The 15,627-nt window shown below is 48.2% G+C and overlaps 1 protein-coding gene across 1 annotated transcript in view; it reads right to left on the reverse strand.

Moving 5' to 3' along the window:
• The window catches only part of prex2 (phosphatidylinositol-3,4,5-trisphosphate-dependent Rac exchange factor 2), a 140,024-nt gene that overhangs the window by 30,075 nt on the left and 94,322 nt on the right, over positions 1 to 15,627 (reverse strand). Inside the window, exons 30-35 of the mRNA XM_062521192.1 lie at positions 12,107 to 12,235; positions 10,687 to 10,728; positions 8,708 to 8,913; positions 3,767 to 3,869; positions 3,049 to 3,192; positions 1,161 to 1,275 (exon numbers count right to left, since the gene is read on the reverse strand). Coding sequence (XP_062377176.1) covers positions 1,161 to 1,275; positions 3,049 to 3,192; positions 3,767 to 3,869; positions 8,708 to 8,913; positions 10,687 to 10,728; positions 12,107 to 12,235 — 739 coding nt within the window. The remainder of the gene's footprint in view (positions 1 to 1,160; positions 1,276 to 3,048; positions 3,193 to 3,766; positions 3,870 to 8,707; positions 8,914 to 10,686; positions 10,729 to 12,106; positions 12,236 to 15,627) is intronic.

Raw genomic sequence — 15,627 nt, forward strand, 5'->3', positions numbered from 1 at the left:
TGTCTTAGAGATTGTATTCAGCGATGAAATAATCTGCACCTTTGTACTATTTTAATATGGGACTTTTGACACACAGAGCGCCATGTGTCTCATCTTTGTCTCATTGCTCCTCTTTACTGATATCAGAATCCATAATTCATTCCAATGCTTGTAGATGTAACGCGCGAAAACAGGAAATCATTGTTGAGGGGAACAATCAGTTTCCGGAGATCTCTCTCTCGATAGGTTCAGAGACTCGTCCGTCTGTGTGCCTCCGTCCCATTCATTTCAATCTCATCTTCAGAGAGCATGACGCACACACACGGGCTCAGGCTAGAGGCAATTACCAGCAGCCAGACTGACTTTGAAGCTTCGCCTCAGTTTCCTGTCTCTCCCCCCCAAAAGTATCTCTGCTTTTAATATAAGCACCATTGATATTCTGGCGGTGTGTCGCCTGGATGACACTTGCGGTCTGTCCCTCTCACGACACCGACAGGCACAATGCAAAGATACGCCGAAACGTTTTCAAAACGCTTTGCATTGTTTGGGCCTCTCCTACAGGGGGTTTGATGAGCCCGTAACAATATTCCCTAGAATTTCCATCTCATTAGACGGGTCTTTACAACCAATCAGAAAGGGCAATAAGACTCTAATGGGCTGTGTCATAATGGAATAGAATCTCAGGCAAGGAGATGGACGGATGCAGGCCAAATAAGGGCCAGACCTGGGCCAGATCTACTTCAAGTGGGTGTGTGCTGGCTGGCTGTGATCTCCACTCAGCTCCATCACTGAGTCTGTCCTCCTCCTGCAGCACACAGGCACCCAGCTGAGTCCCTCCCCTCTACCATGACAGTCAGGGCACCTCCGCCTCCCCTCACTGGAGATGCTCCCGCTACCGTGTGCTGCCTGACAGCCGGGCAGCAGCCATAGAGAGATGCTTAACATGGAAACACTCACAAATGCAGATACATAGAGATGTAACAGCACACACATGTGCACACACACACATACACACACACACACACACACACACACACACACACACACACACATACAATACAATACATACAATCATCATGTGTCTTCATCTCTATACACTGCCCCCTCCCTCTCTCTCTCTCACACCCACACACACACACACACACACGCACACTGGCACACACATATGGAGGTAAACATACCTCAGTCGTTTGTAGTACAGCTTGACCTTCTCCAGAGACTGCGTGTTGATCTGGGCCTGGTACTCCTCCACTGAGACGCTGTCCCGGTAGTAGTAGCCCTCCATGCTCTCCAGAGCTGTGTGCAGGACAGACAGCGGACATGTTAGAGGTCCTCACTTTCCACCACAGAGCTGGAGGTACCACGTAATTACCGCATAATTAACTAATTAGCACACGATTCCTGCGCCGTGAGGGCCTATAGTTACAAGAAGTACTTAAGATTAAGAGTATTCATTTACCTGGGAAGTATATCATATTCCAGGCCCCATAATTAGTAGCTATATAATGAACCTTAGGCCAAATACAGTGGAGTGGGTTCCATTACATCAAAGCAGCTCTACCATTCCCTTATATGCGTTTGGGAGAGTGGAAATGTAAATACACACATCATTATAATTGCATGCACTGCTGATAGCATTGCCCCTATGTACATAAATGTTCACTACAAGTTGCCATGTTAGCTGCTTTTTTTAACAGAGGAAGCTAGTGCTCGTTTTTGCACCAGTCAGGAATGAAATCAAAGTGTGATCGCTTTCCATTAATTATTTCATGCTGATAGAATAGCTCCACTCTCCCCATAACTGTACCACCTTCTCTTTTGATGTGGACATAAAAAATAATGTTGCTTTGGGCATTAATTCAGCTCTACGCTAAAATGTTCCTAAAAAGAAAACCTAGAGACTACATATTCTGCTGAACCACGCAAACTTTTGCAAACATGCAAGATGTCATTTGAACAGCTTTGCAAAATGTAACACATTTCCTGACCCAATTTGTTCCTATTTATCTCACTGTCTGTTTTGCCACCATTGCCACTCTGTTGTTCTGTATTGCATATCGCTTGTGATTCTAAAAAAAAAACATTAACACAAACGTTTTCAGTTTCAGCAAATCGTTCGGAGTCAGCTCAGGCAGCCATTTTGTTCTTGCGTTACTGTTAGTTTAGCATCAGTCACTCAGTATTTCCACTGACTGGAGTGTGTAGGAGGAGAAGACAGCACTTCCAGATCTCCCATTTAAACCCACATGGTGAGTGTCAGAGCCACTTAATGTGCTGTCTCTAATTCACACTACAAAGGCCAGTCTCATCTAATCTGGCTCAGGATGGGACTGCGGCTCCTCCTCGTGTGTGTGTGTGTGTGTGTGTGTGTGTGTGTGTGTGTGTGTGTGTGTGTGTGTGTGTGTGTGTGTGTGTGTGTGTGTGTGTGTCCCTCTGCTGCTTTACACCCCGCCTCCCCCCGCCACACACACACAGAATCTCTATCTGTCTCACACAGACACACACAAAACATCCTCAGTCTCAGTCTCACGAACATTCACAGTCCTTCATACAAACTCAAAGTTTCTTTCATTCTCTCTCTCAAACACACACACACACACACACACACACACACACACACACATATATACACACACACACACACTCATAACCCGTCATTTGAGGAAGTGGTGTGTGAAGGAATTTGAGAGCGTAGATAATGGATCAGACGTACCAGTCTGCATGATGACAGAAAATGGCCTTGGTGTATGTCTAAATGTGTGTGTGTGTGGGTGTGTGTGGGTGTGTGTGGGTGTCTCTGTCTGAGCTCATCTTAGCCTTGTAGGTGCTCTTGTAACTGCTGTAAGTGCTTTATAAAGTGCAACATGACACTGAGGCATGTAGGGGCTGAGACTATCCCACTTCACTGTCCACTGTGTGAACATCAACTCTTACATACAGGAAACCTATGACTTCTTTGCCCTATGTACTGTATCTATCTGTAAAGTATTCTGCTCATGTGTGTGTGTGTGTGTGTGTGTGTGTTGCATTGTACATGCACGTACACACACACCCCCTGCTGTAGCCTACCTTGGGTGAAGAGGACGGGGTAGATCTTGACGCCTCCCCCACTCCTGAGCCGGAGGGGCAGCTGCTCGAAGTAGAGCCCCTCCAGGTAGAACCACACCTTCAGGGCCTGCCTCGTGCCCTCCACCTGGTACGACATGGGCGTGTCTGCGGAGGTGAGAGGAGAGGGAGAGGGAGACAGGATGAGAGACAAGCTTATCAACTCAAGTCGGGAGTTAAAGAACACCATGTACTCAATAGCACACATTTAAAGTATGCATTTCAGTAAAAGCATGCTGAAATATACATGCATAACATTTACTACATTAAATAATTTAGCATAATATATTATGATGATATATAATGCATGATACAGTTGAATAAATATATCGTATAAATATTTACGGTGTTTTTAAGGAATGTTATCAGTAATTTATGCAGTTTGGATTATGGGCTGAATCTAAAACTCCAGATCACATTATCTGGTTTAGATCAAACTACTTCCTTATAAATCAGTCCCCGTCAACGCTGTCATAACAACTGGACTGGTTGTAAGGACAACTGAAAGGACGCAAGGACGAGAGAAGAAAGAGATAGAGAGAGGGAGAGAGACAGAAAGAGAGAGGACCAGAGAGGGGGTACAGCGAGAGCATCATACAGAAAGAGAGAGAGACAGAGACAGAGACAGCGAGAGAAAGAGAGAGAGAGAGAGAGAGAGAGAGAGAGTAGAGAACCAACTTACTGGCCACAAGAGGCTCCCCTTCGAACTGGCGGAAGTAGAAGGTGACCTTCTCCAGGTCGATGAGTGCAACCTGTGTGTCCTCCAGCATGGCCTGCTCATCCGTCTGAGGGGAGAGAGAAACACACACTCTCATCAACACACACACTCTCATCAACATACATGTACACACTTTACTCATCCTCTGTTTCTCTTCCCAATGCACTCACTCACTCACTCTACTCTCTCCTTCTCTCTCTCTCTCGCTCTCTCTCTCTCTCTCTCTTGATCATCACTCTTTCTACTCCACCACTATCTGCTCTTCTTCATTCTCTCATCCTCTTTCTTTCTCCCGCTCCTTCTCTGGTTCTCTCCTGTTTTCTTCTTCTCCCTCTCTCTCTCTCGTTCATCCTCTCTCCTTCTCTCCAACACCGCGCTCTGCCTCCTCTGTTTCTTTCTCTTTGCTCCTGTCTCTCCTGTGTCTCTTCTTTCCTCATCTCTCTCCATCTCTCTCTCTCTCCTGTCCCCCACTCTGCCTCCTTTCCTCTCTTTCTCTATCTCCTTCTGCACTCTCTCCCTCATTCTTTCTTCTCCTCAGTTCTGTCTATCACTCGCTCCAGTAAACAAACAGAGTGCACCCCAGGAGCAGGATTAGTGCTTCTGTCACAGAGACAAATTCAAAATGCCCTCCACTACCCACACACTCACACACACACACACACACACACACACACGCCATCCTGATGCCGCCGCTGTGTCCCTGGCAGTAACTGTGGACCCTCAGGTTTTTGACGTGGGCTAGGATTCTGAGGGAAGTTGATTCAATAACACCAACACCAACACCAACACACACACACACACACACACACACACACACACACACACACACACACACACACACACACACACACACACACACACACAGAGAGAGAGAGAGAGAGAGAGAGAGAGAGAGAGAGAGAGAGTCCCTTTGATGTCGGCAGCCTGGAGAGCAGCCCAGTGATGTGTGGTGAAATGAGACGCTGGTGTCAGACCACGGTGACCCACTCTCCGTCTGTTTGCCCCAGTTAGCAACTGGAGGAGGAACAGAGCGATCGTAAACAACACGACAAGCAAACAAACAAGGCACGAGGCACACTTGAAGCCCCCATTCTGTTTCTGTCCACCGGCAGACAAGGGATCTGTCCAACTGTGTCTCAACGCATCTCCCACTAACACGTCTGGATTCCATTCTCCACAGGAGAACAGATGTGCTACATTACTGACGCTCTCTCTCTCTCTCTCTCTCTCACACACACACACACACACACACCTATGGCAACGTTCACGATTACTGATGTCTCCACATCTCAAGCTTAGGTCCCCAGTCACCTCACATTATTAGTGATCAAGCTGGTGCTTGTCCAGGAACATCTGAAGACTCTCATGGCTTCTCAACACAGTATTAAAGTGTGAGTCAGAGAGAGAGAGAGAGAGAGAAAGAAAGAAAGAAAGAGAGAATGAAAGAGAGAGAGAGAGAGAGAGAGAGAGAGAGAGAGAGAGAGAGAGAGAGAGAGAGAGAGAGAGGAACTCCTGGCCAGCAGAGTAGAGTTTTGGTCATACTGACCGTCCACAGCAACATCACAGCAACAAGGCAGAGGACGGACGGACACGGTAAACAACTCAGACAGACGAGGGGAGATGAGGGGAGAGTTGAGGAGAGCGAGACACGGCTCCTCTCTTCCAGGCCAAATGAAGAAGATCCTTTCGGCTGAGCAAACTTTCCGAAAGAAAAACTTTTCGGATCCTCAGCAAAGCCTAGGAAACCGGCTTCCTTCAAGAGTCAATAAGCTTTCACGGGGAAGTACACAAACCGTGCTATCAGATCCCCCTCTACCAGCTCCAGCACAGACACAGGTGTGGCCCCTTGGCAGAATTAGCTGCGGACAAACATCTTCGCCCAGAACGATAATCCTCCCTGTGATCCCCCATGATCCGCCCGACCCCGTGGATAAACCACAGCTTGTATAAATTGGAAGTGTCATGAAAACATACATGGTGGCCATCAGCTCGATGAACAGAGGAAGCGGAGAGGATGAAATGTACACAAGGGTTTTCTCTCCGCAAAAATAGACCGTGACAGAAGCCGCTCCAGATGCTGGAGTTGTGTCTGGCCCTGATACGGCCCAGAGCCGGTCAAGGTCCGGCTGATGCCTGCACAGATCTGTTCTGCAGACTTGGAGCTACGTGAGGAAATAAATGGAGAGCTTGAAATGTACACAAAAGAGTTCTCTCCTCCCAAGCTAATAGGACCCGCAGAAGCCCAGAAGGACCCAGGTGCTGGAGGTGTTCTGGCCCTGATATGGTCCAGGTCCGGCTGATGCCTGCACAGAAGCCCAGAAGGACCCAGATGCTAGAGGTGTTCTGGCCCTGAGTCCAGAGTGAACAGCCACGTGGACGTGACCTTGTGAGAAGCTGATGATGAGGAGATATAAAACAGCTGATCTGGTGTCAGCTGATAAAAATAACAGACCACAGAGGAGAGAGCACCCACAGGCCTGACCTTACTGGGTATATTTTCCTTACTGCATTGTGTGTGTAGTAGTGTGTTAGTGCGTGTGTGTGTGTGTGTGTGTGTGTGTGTGTGTGTGTGTGTGTGTGTGTGTGTGTGTCTGTGTGTGTGTGTGTGTGTGTGTGTGTGGGTGTGTGTGTATGTATAAGGGGGAGGTGGGAGTAGAGATGCACATGTGGACGTGAGTGTGCCTTTGCAAATTATGTGTAAGCACTTTGTTTTGTGTGTAAGCACTTTGTGCTGTGTCGTCTGGGCCGTGTGCTTGGTAGTGCGCTGCACTGTGGTGGATGGGTCACAGGTCCTCTGTGTTGTGTCCCACTGGGCCAAGCGGAGTTCTGTTGAGTCGTGTCACACTGGGTCACACACACAGCGCACATGTTCTAATGTTTTTTTTTTCTGGACTTTTCTGCTGAGCTGGGCAACTTTGCTCTCTATTTTGGAGTGGTGGTTTGCTTTGTGATGTGATGTGTACTTTTGTGTTGGATGTTGCCGGTGGGTGGCCTGTTTTGCAGTGTGGTGCTCTGAGCTGGTGTGCTGTGCTGTGTTGTGTTGTGTTGTGTTGTACAGTATTTAATAGTGTTGTAATGATATAGTGTTGTGTGTTGTTTGTATTGTGATATACTGTAGTGCTGTGGACTCCTGTGTTGTATGCTGTTGTGTTCAGTTGTGCTGTATTGTATGCAATTGTTGCGTTGTGTTGCGTTGCGTTGCGTTGCGTTGCGTTGCGTTGCGTTGTGTTGTGTTGTACAGTATGTAGTTGTGATGTAGTGGTGTGTTGTGCTGTATTGTATGTAATTGTGATGTACTGTAGTGTTGTGTTGTGCTGTATTGTATGCAATTGTGTTGTGTTGTGCTGTATTGTATGTAATTGTGATGTAGTGGTGTGTGCTCTGTGTTGTGGGGCCCAGGTTGGATTAATTGCTCTGTGCTCCTGTGCTTATTATGCAGAGATTACAGTTGGGGGGCTGTTGGAGGGAGCTGCCCCCCCCCCCCCACACCCCCTCATTAGAAACACAGCAACAAAGTGCTATTCTCTGCATAACAATGACACTCCTGTTCAAAAGCAGACCTTCTGTTCGGGTAGCGTTTTCATCCAGAGCCACCTCATGAGGACTCAGAGGAGATTTAAGGAGATTTCTCTCTTTTTTCTCTCTCACTCATTTTCTTTTTTTCATTTGGCTAATAAACAAAGCAACGGGCAAAGCAGTTCTGCTGCGCCCTGGAGAACTCTCACTAGGAGCGTTTAGCGTGTTGTTTACTGGAGCACAGCCCTCCTGATGACTCACACGCGCCACAGAATTAATTAGGAGAGGAGAGAGGGGTGGAGAGGAGAGGAGATGAGAGGAGAGGGATGGAGAAGAGGAGAGGGATGGAGAGAAGAGGAGAGGGATGGAGAGGAGATATGGAGAGGAGAGGAGAGGAGAGAAGGAGAGATATGGAGTGGAGAGGAGGGGTAAGGAGAGATTTGGAGAGAGGAGAGAAAAAGAGAGCAGAGGAGAGGGTGGAGAAGAGAGGAGAGGAGAGGAGATATGGAGAGGAGAGGAGGGTGAGTAGAAGAGAGGAGAGGAGAGATAGATATGATATGGAGAGGAAAGATGATAAGAGATGTGGAGAGGAGAGGAGAGATGTGGAGAGGAATGGACAGGAGAGAAGTGCGTGAGCGGAGGAGTGTGGAGGAGAGGAGAGGAGAGGTGAGAAAACGAGAGAGGAGTTTAGCGCGGTGCTTAAGTTGGTGTGCACCGCGCGGTTCCATGACACGGGAGGGAGAGACTGAACAGAGCTCAGCAGCAGCTGAGACGCCACATCCTGATTCATTTGGGGATGAGCTTACTGCTGAGTCATGCCTGCTGAGTCAGGTGTGACGCACGGCTCACAGAGTGGGAGAAGGGGGGGGGGGTAGAACAGTGTGTGCGTGTGTGTGTGTGAGAGAGAGAGTGTGTGTGTTTGTTCATATGAAAGAGAGAGGAAAAGAGAGAACAAGGGGTAGATAAAGGAAAGAAAGAGAAATAGAAGCAAGGAAGAGAGAGGGTGGATGTAGGTTTAAGACAGAAGGATTAAGGATAACTTAAGGCAGAAATAGGACGGGATCCATAGAGAGAAGATATGCATTTGGAGAGGAGAATGAGAGATGGAAATAAAGAAAGAGACATAAGCACTAGCTAACTGGGAGCTAGGTTAGCGAGACTCACTAAGTTTTTAGGACAGAGAGAAAGAGAGAGAAAAGCACATGCTAAAGAGTGGCTAGGTTAGCGAGACTCGCTAAGTTTAAGGAGAGAGAAAGAGAGAGAGACAGAGAAAGAGAAAGAGAGAGAGAGAGAGAGAGAGAGAGAGAGAGAGAGAGAGAGAGAGAGAGAGACACACACACACACACACACACCAGCAGCTGGCTAGGCTAGCATGAGCGAGTGACTCACCAGGTTTGGGGAGAGCAGGGACTGGAAGTGGAAGAGCAGGCCGGCGGAGGCGATCTGGTCCAGCCAGCGGCGGCTGGCCTCCTGGGTCTCGCTCTCGCTGCCCAGCGCCTGGTTGAGCACGGCCAGCAGGTGCTCCGAGAAGGAGCACACCGACGCCACCAGGCTCTGGCTGAACACCATGTCCCTCCGCAACTGGGCCTCGGAGTCTGGACGAGCAGCGGGGCAGAGACATGAGGCACTTGAGGCAAACACACGCATGTAGACACACACTGATACACAGACTCATGCATACACGCACAGATACAGACACACACACACACACACACACACACACACACACACACACACACACACACACACACACACACACACACACACACACACACACACACACACATACACACACACACACACACACACACACACACACACACACACACACACACACACACACACACACACACACACACACACACACACGAATACATTTACACACAGATACATGCACCCCTTACAGACATGGCGTTCATTTGACTATGATGCATGCTCTGTTTGTTTAAGGAAATGATAAGTGATTGAGAGGAGACAGGTGACATTGAAATAGAGAGAGAGAAGAGAGAGAGAAGAGAGAGAGAGAGAAAGGGAGAGAGAGGCGATTGAGGAGATGGGACAGGAAAAGTGAAAAAAGAGGTGTTTAGAGATGGGAGGGAGGGAGAGAGGGAGAATGAAAGAAGATGTAGAGAGAGAGGGATGGGGAAAGAATAGTAAAAATAAGAAAAAGTAATGAGGAAACAGTCAGCAAAACGAAATGTGAGAGAGGAGAAGGAGGTATGGAAAAGGGAGGATGAGAGAGTAAGAGAGGAACAGAGTGAGAGTAAGCGGAAGACGAGGCTAAAAACTACATCAATTAAAAAGGTTTATTTTTTATTCAACTTCAAAAAAGAGGCTTTCTCCATCTCTTAAGCTTCATATTGGAGTGAATCTCAGAAATAACTCTGTTCGGGTTCTGGCTTTAGCCTGCCCAAAATGAAGCACTCCCACTGCTACACAGGTGCACTGATCCAGGAAAAATAATTGGCTGCCATTATTTGATGAAAAACGAGCCGCAAATGCGTTGAGCAATCTGCTCCTTTTTAAAAACGGGTTCGTGAACCTCTCTGGAATTTATAATGCGCCATAATCAAAGTCTACATTTTTTCCCCACAGCTAAATATTATCAACACTCCTCTGCCATAACCTTGAGATGTGAAGCATTTTTAATGACATTATGTTTTTCCTTGAGGACATTGCACAGGCTGGAGAGGGGTGCCGATCTCGGAGGTAATTTTCCTTGAAGGATTCTGGAATGACTTTCTTGACTGCAGTTATTGCCTTGCTGGCGTAATTAAAGCACATGTGGCCTCATTGACAGTCAATCATTAATTTCCTGGGTCTTTAGAAGGCTCCCCACCGCTTAGTACACAGCCAGAGTTAAGAGGCCAGGAGAGAGAGAGGAAGGCCGTAGGATAGGCCGCTCTTAAGCACCAGCTTCAGTGAATGAAGGAATCAATCAATAAAATATCTCACACCTCACACGCAGATGAGAGAGTGTGATGAGAAGTGGAACAGACCTGTGCACACACACACACAAACACACACGCTAACATAGATACACACACATACATACATAAACACACACACACACACACACATGCATGCATACACATACACACAGAGATACACACAAACGTATGCATACTCACACAGATACACACAAACACATGCATACAAACACACACACACACACAGACACAGACACAGACAGACACACACACACACACACACACAAACAGACACACAGACACACACACACACACACACACACACACACACACACACACACACACACACACACACACACACACACACACACACACACACACACACACACACACACACACACACACAGATGAGAGAGTGTGATGAGAAGTGGAACAGACCTGTATACTGCAGCAGCACCAGCAGCAGCCGCGTTTTCACCTCTGAAACCACAGAACACAAACACACCAATTCAGTTGGAGCCAGCACAGTCATTTATTCTCCCTCTCTCTCTCTCTCTCTCTCTCTCTCTCTCTCTCTCTCTCTTACACACACATACACACACACACACATACTGTACATACATACATACACAGTACATACATACATACAATGTCTCCCCTTTAACTTCACTCTCATTCTTAACAACAGACTTTTTAACACACAATGCACATCAGCATTTCAGCGTTGTCCAGAAGGCAAATTCTTTCACCCAATGGGGTGAGATGGAGAAAGGTAAACAATTGGATTCCATTTGGCCATTTACTACAGGCATGTGGTGCTCTGGGAAGGTGTCTGGCAGATTTAGAGCCTAACTTAAAAAAAAGGCTCTACCGCAAGGCAGGGGTATCCTGAGACACACACACACACACACACACACACACACACACACACACACACACTCAGAGAAACATTGTAAACACACAGGCGTGTAATATTCCCCTGCTTGTTTTTCCTCAAGTTCACCACACATCGTTTTGCTTTCCCAGGGGTGTCATGTGATTGTTGTCATTGTGTGAGTGTGTGAGTGTGTGAGTGTGAGTGTGTGAGTGTGTGTGAGTGTGTGTGTGTGTGTGTGTGTGTGTGTGTGTGTGTGTGTGTGTGTGTGTGTGTGTGTGTGTGTGTGTGTGTGTGTGTGTGTGTATGTGTGTGTGTGTTTGTGTGTGTGTGTGTGTGTGTGTGTGTTTGTGTGCGTGTGTCTGTCTGTCTGTGTGTGAACTTTTTAGTCTATTCTCTCATAAACTGAGTCTCCTTTTGTTCTGTCCTCCTCCCTTTAATCTTTATTCTCAGGAAAATAAGGTTCTACTAAGAGTTCCCTGACAAACGCTTAATTGAAACCATTTATCCCAACCCAAGTCTGAATTTTTGAGGAAAAAATGCGGCAGAGGTCTAAATTATCATGTAAACTTGAAAATGTCAGTTGGATCAATTTGGAGCCAGAAACAACAGGTATGCATAAATAAAATAGTGCATATGCAAATAGGCACACAGACACATTCATCAGGTCCTCTGTAGTTTTCTGGGAAGCTAGTGATGTTGTCCACATGGGCCATATATTCTGAATCTGACCACTAAAAAAAGTAAGTTTACTGGACTTGCCAATGACCAATCTCCCGAGATTTATCGCCTCATTTTCACCTGTCCACTTCCACCGTGATTTAATATGTTTTGGCACGACACACCTAGTGAATACAGACACACACACACACGCACACACACACACTTTCTTCCCCCGTGGCATGTGGCCATGTGGTGTGGTTTGGTTGTTTAGGCTTGGCTGCGCGGCACAGCGAGGCTGGCGGGTGTGTTTTGGAAACTGACCTTCGACAAACTTGGCAATGGTCTGCGTGAGGGCCTGGACGCTGCTGGGCAGGTTCCAGGGGTCCTGCTTGACGTGCTGCCGCAGCTTCTTGGTGCAGTTCACCCTCGGCTCCATTTCCTGGTGGAACTCTGATCAAACGCCACGCCCAAGGAGCAAAAACAGAGAGAGACAGAGAGAGAGAGGGGGAGAGAGAGGGAGAGGGAGGGAGAGGGATAGAGAGAGAGTGTTGGAGGGAAAAGTATCTGACCATTAGGAGAGGCCAGGCAAGTGCTAAAAGAGCAGCCGTTACTCAACAGCAGCTCCAAATGGACTGCCCATGGCATGTCCTGGACCAAACCGGACGGAACGGAATGTGCTCCTAGAGAAACAGACATTTCACATCATCTCCACCCACCAACTCCACCAGTCCTGCACCAGTCCTGCCCCCCCTGTCATTATGCTAGAGCCAACACTGGGAGGCGTCGGTGGTGGAAAAGTTCTGGACGTAGTTTTGGTGCAGAATCTGGGGCAGATTAATTCCAACATTTAACTGCTCTCCAGGGTCAACTTTCATTATATCAAAATGAGCTTCTGTAATGTCAAGGTCAACCTGCGTAATGTCAAGGTCATAAGTGAAGGATTGGTGTGTGTACACTACTGGAGGAGATTACCATACCGCAGAGGAAATAGCTTCTGAGGGAACATAATGTGCTGCCAATAATAATGGCAAGTAGAACAGGTAAGGGTCTAGCAGAGGGAGAGGTGATACAGTGCTGTGTTGGGCCACTAGATGGCAAGCCTATTTGTGCATGTGTGTGTTTGTCTATGTATGTGTGTGTGTGTGTGTGTGTGTGTGTGTGTGTGTGTGTGTGTACCATGCGAGCAGGTGGCAGATGGCGCAGACAATGTGGGTTTTCAACAGTTATTCATGCTGCGTTTGCAAAGTGCCAGGGTGTGGACTCGCACGGAATGAGCTCTTTGACACAAACAAACATCCAAATGCGCGCGCACACACACACATACACACACACACACACACACACACTCATACATGCACACACAGACACAAACACAGACACACACAAGAAATGAACGCAGTGCACACACATAACACATCCATCTGGATCCTGTGCAGTGTGCTGAGAGGCTTTTGATGTCTAATTTAATTATCACGCTGCACTCCGCAATACTTTTTTTTCCCTCCAAACTCACGTTTCGAAAAAGACAAATTACGGCACACTAATTGCTCAGTACAAGTAAGTCAAACAACATCCTCAGGATATGTTCCCAGCATTAATATTCCGCTCATACTGAGACCATTAATCTGTGCAGCATCCTAACCAGGTGTCTGTAATCGACTCTTCCTGGCTCGGTCCGCGGGACTAAGTGTCATTTTAATTCATTTCAGAGTGCAGTAGGGAAGAGGAGGGGTTCAACTGAGTTCAATGAGTACAAACGGTCCCAGCCAATGAGAAGAGGCTTGTGCTTGGGAGAGATAGGAACTCTGTTATTTATCCTAGTGAGGTTATTTAGCGATGCAGCGCTCGGATAAGGGAGAGGGGCTCTGCATATTTAATTGTGTGGGGACCATCGATGCTGCGCTGTGAGGCTGAGTTTTAATCCACTCTGCCTGACTATTTCAGCGGCTGGTTTTGTAACACACTCCCTTCCACACACACACACACACACACACACACAAGTCAGGGGGCGCAGAAGGGTGGGGTTGTGGGGGCATGGGGGGAACTCGGAAAAAAAACGGACGCCAAGAGGGCTTTGAAGCGGCACATGGCGTCTTGAGCGGAGTGTTTGGTGCGGCGCGGGGATTAAGTTAGCGCAACACGGGGCGGATCAAAACCGTAATCTGCACCATCTCCTCGCGGCGGCGGATCTAATAAAGTTGACGTGCAAGCGCCGCGCTGAGCCTGCAACACTCCGCCGAGTCGAGTTTTTTTCTGCGGGGGGAGAAAAAAAAAGGAGGAAAAGGAATGCCGCTCGGACCACACAAGCCGTCCTCGGGAGCGCCGAGTCACCGTTCGGGCCTCACTTACAGCGCTTATCGCTGCAACGTCTCGGGCCAAAATCCTCCTATCTTTTCCAACGCTCCGAAGAACAATGGCCCCTCTCTGGCTGCGGGCCCTGCTGCGCGAGGTTTACCTTGAACCGGGAAAACGCGGCGCGAAACGTTGCCTTTTATGTCAACGTTCTAATCTGGGCGCGCGGCGGTGGAGCTGAGTCAGGGAGATGGGCTCCGGCCACTGGAGCGCTCTCACACAGCGTCGGAGGAAGTGGCGGGCTTCGGACCTGGAAATGTTTGTTCTGCATGTTTTCCTAAGGGCGATAATTTTATCAGAACATTACCTCCAATGACCTCGCGGCCAGATTGGCCTGCAAACAAAAGGTACTCACTCGGCAGTGTTGGGTTTACAGTGAGCCTTCAGAGGACTGGCTGGCCTTAAAAGCACCGAGGCCCAAACTTTCACACAGTCTTTCTTTTGAGTGCATAATGCACTTGTGAGATTAAGTGGTTGATGGGTTTATCACGTAAGAAGCTAATAGCCTCCATAAAGTAGTTGTGTAGCTTAGAAACGAATTAATGAACTATGAAGTGTGTTGTACCTGAGGATACTAAGTATAAAGTGGAAGGGCTTTTTTTGGTCTATTTTTCCCCCTCACACCTAGATAGCCATTTGGAGTGATTTCAGGCCAATCCTCTAGGCTTCTCCCTCTTTCTCTTTCTCTGTTTCTGTATCTTTCTCTCTCTCTCTCCCTCCTCCACACCCCTGACTTTTCTATCTCCCTCTCCTACAGTATATTTCTGTCTTACTTCCGCTCCTCTCTCTTTGCCCTTGTTCTTTCCCCTCTCTCTCTCTCCTCTTTCCCCTCTCTCTTTCCTCTCTCTTTCCTCTCTCTCTCTCTCTCTCTCTCTCTCTCTCTCTCTCTCTCTCTCTCTCTCTCTCTCTCTCTCTCCCTCCCTCGCTCCAGCTGATAGGTGCGGCCTGTAGTGAAGGCCAGACTACAGGAAGTGCTCCCTGCGGCTCTGGGCCCTGCTGCGCAGCTGGAAGGAGACCACTTCCTCTTGTCCTCCCCGGCTCCGCCCCTACCTCTCCCTCCATCTCTCCCTCTATCTCTCCATCCATCCCTCCCTCCCTCCCTCGCTCCCTCCCCAGACAGGAAACCAAGGGCTTGCCTGCAGTATTTCTCTTTTTTCCTCTCCCCACTGCGCTCTTGTGTAGGGGAGGATGCCGGGGCCCTGCGCCCCTGAGCCCTGAGGCCAGAAGTCTGGATGCTGGAGGCTGGCCAGTGTTATCTCCCCTCTCCGAGGCCCTCGGCGAGGAAGTCATATCAGCGGCCAACTCAGAGCCACACACTCACCCAAACACACACTCTACGTCTACACACACACACACACACACACACACACTCTACCCGGGGCCACAGGGGCAGATGATGGACTACGTGACAACGGAGATTGTGACTGACAGACACAGACACACACACACACACACACACACACACACACACACACACACACACACACAGA

Source organism: Sardina pilchardus, chromosome 19 (genome assembly GCF_963854185.1).
Source record: "Sardina pilchardus chromosome 19, fSarPil1.1, whole genome shotgun sequence".
NCBI classification, from domain to species: domain Eukaryota; kingdom Metazoa; phylum Chordata; class Actinopteri; order Clupeiformes; family Clupeidae; genus Sardina; species Sardina pilchardus.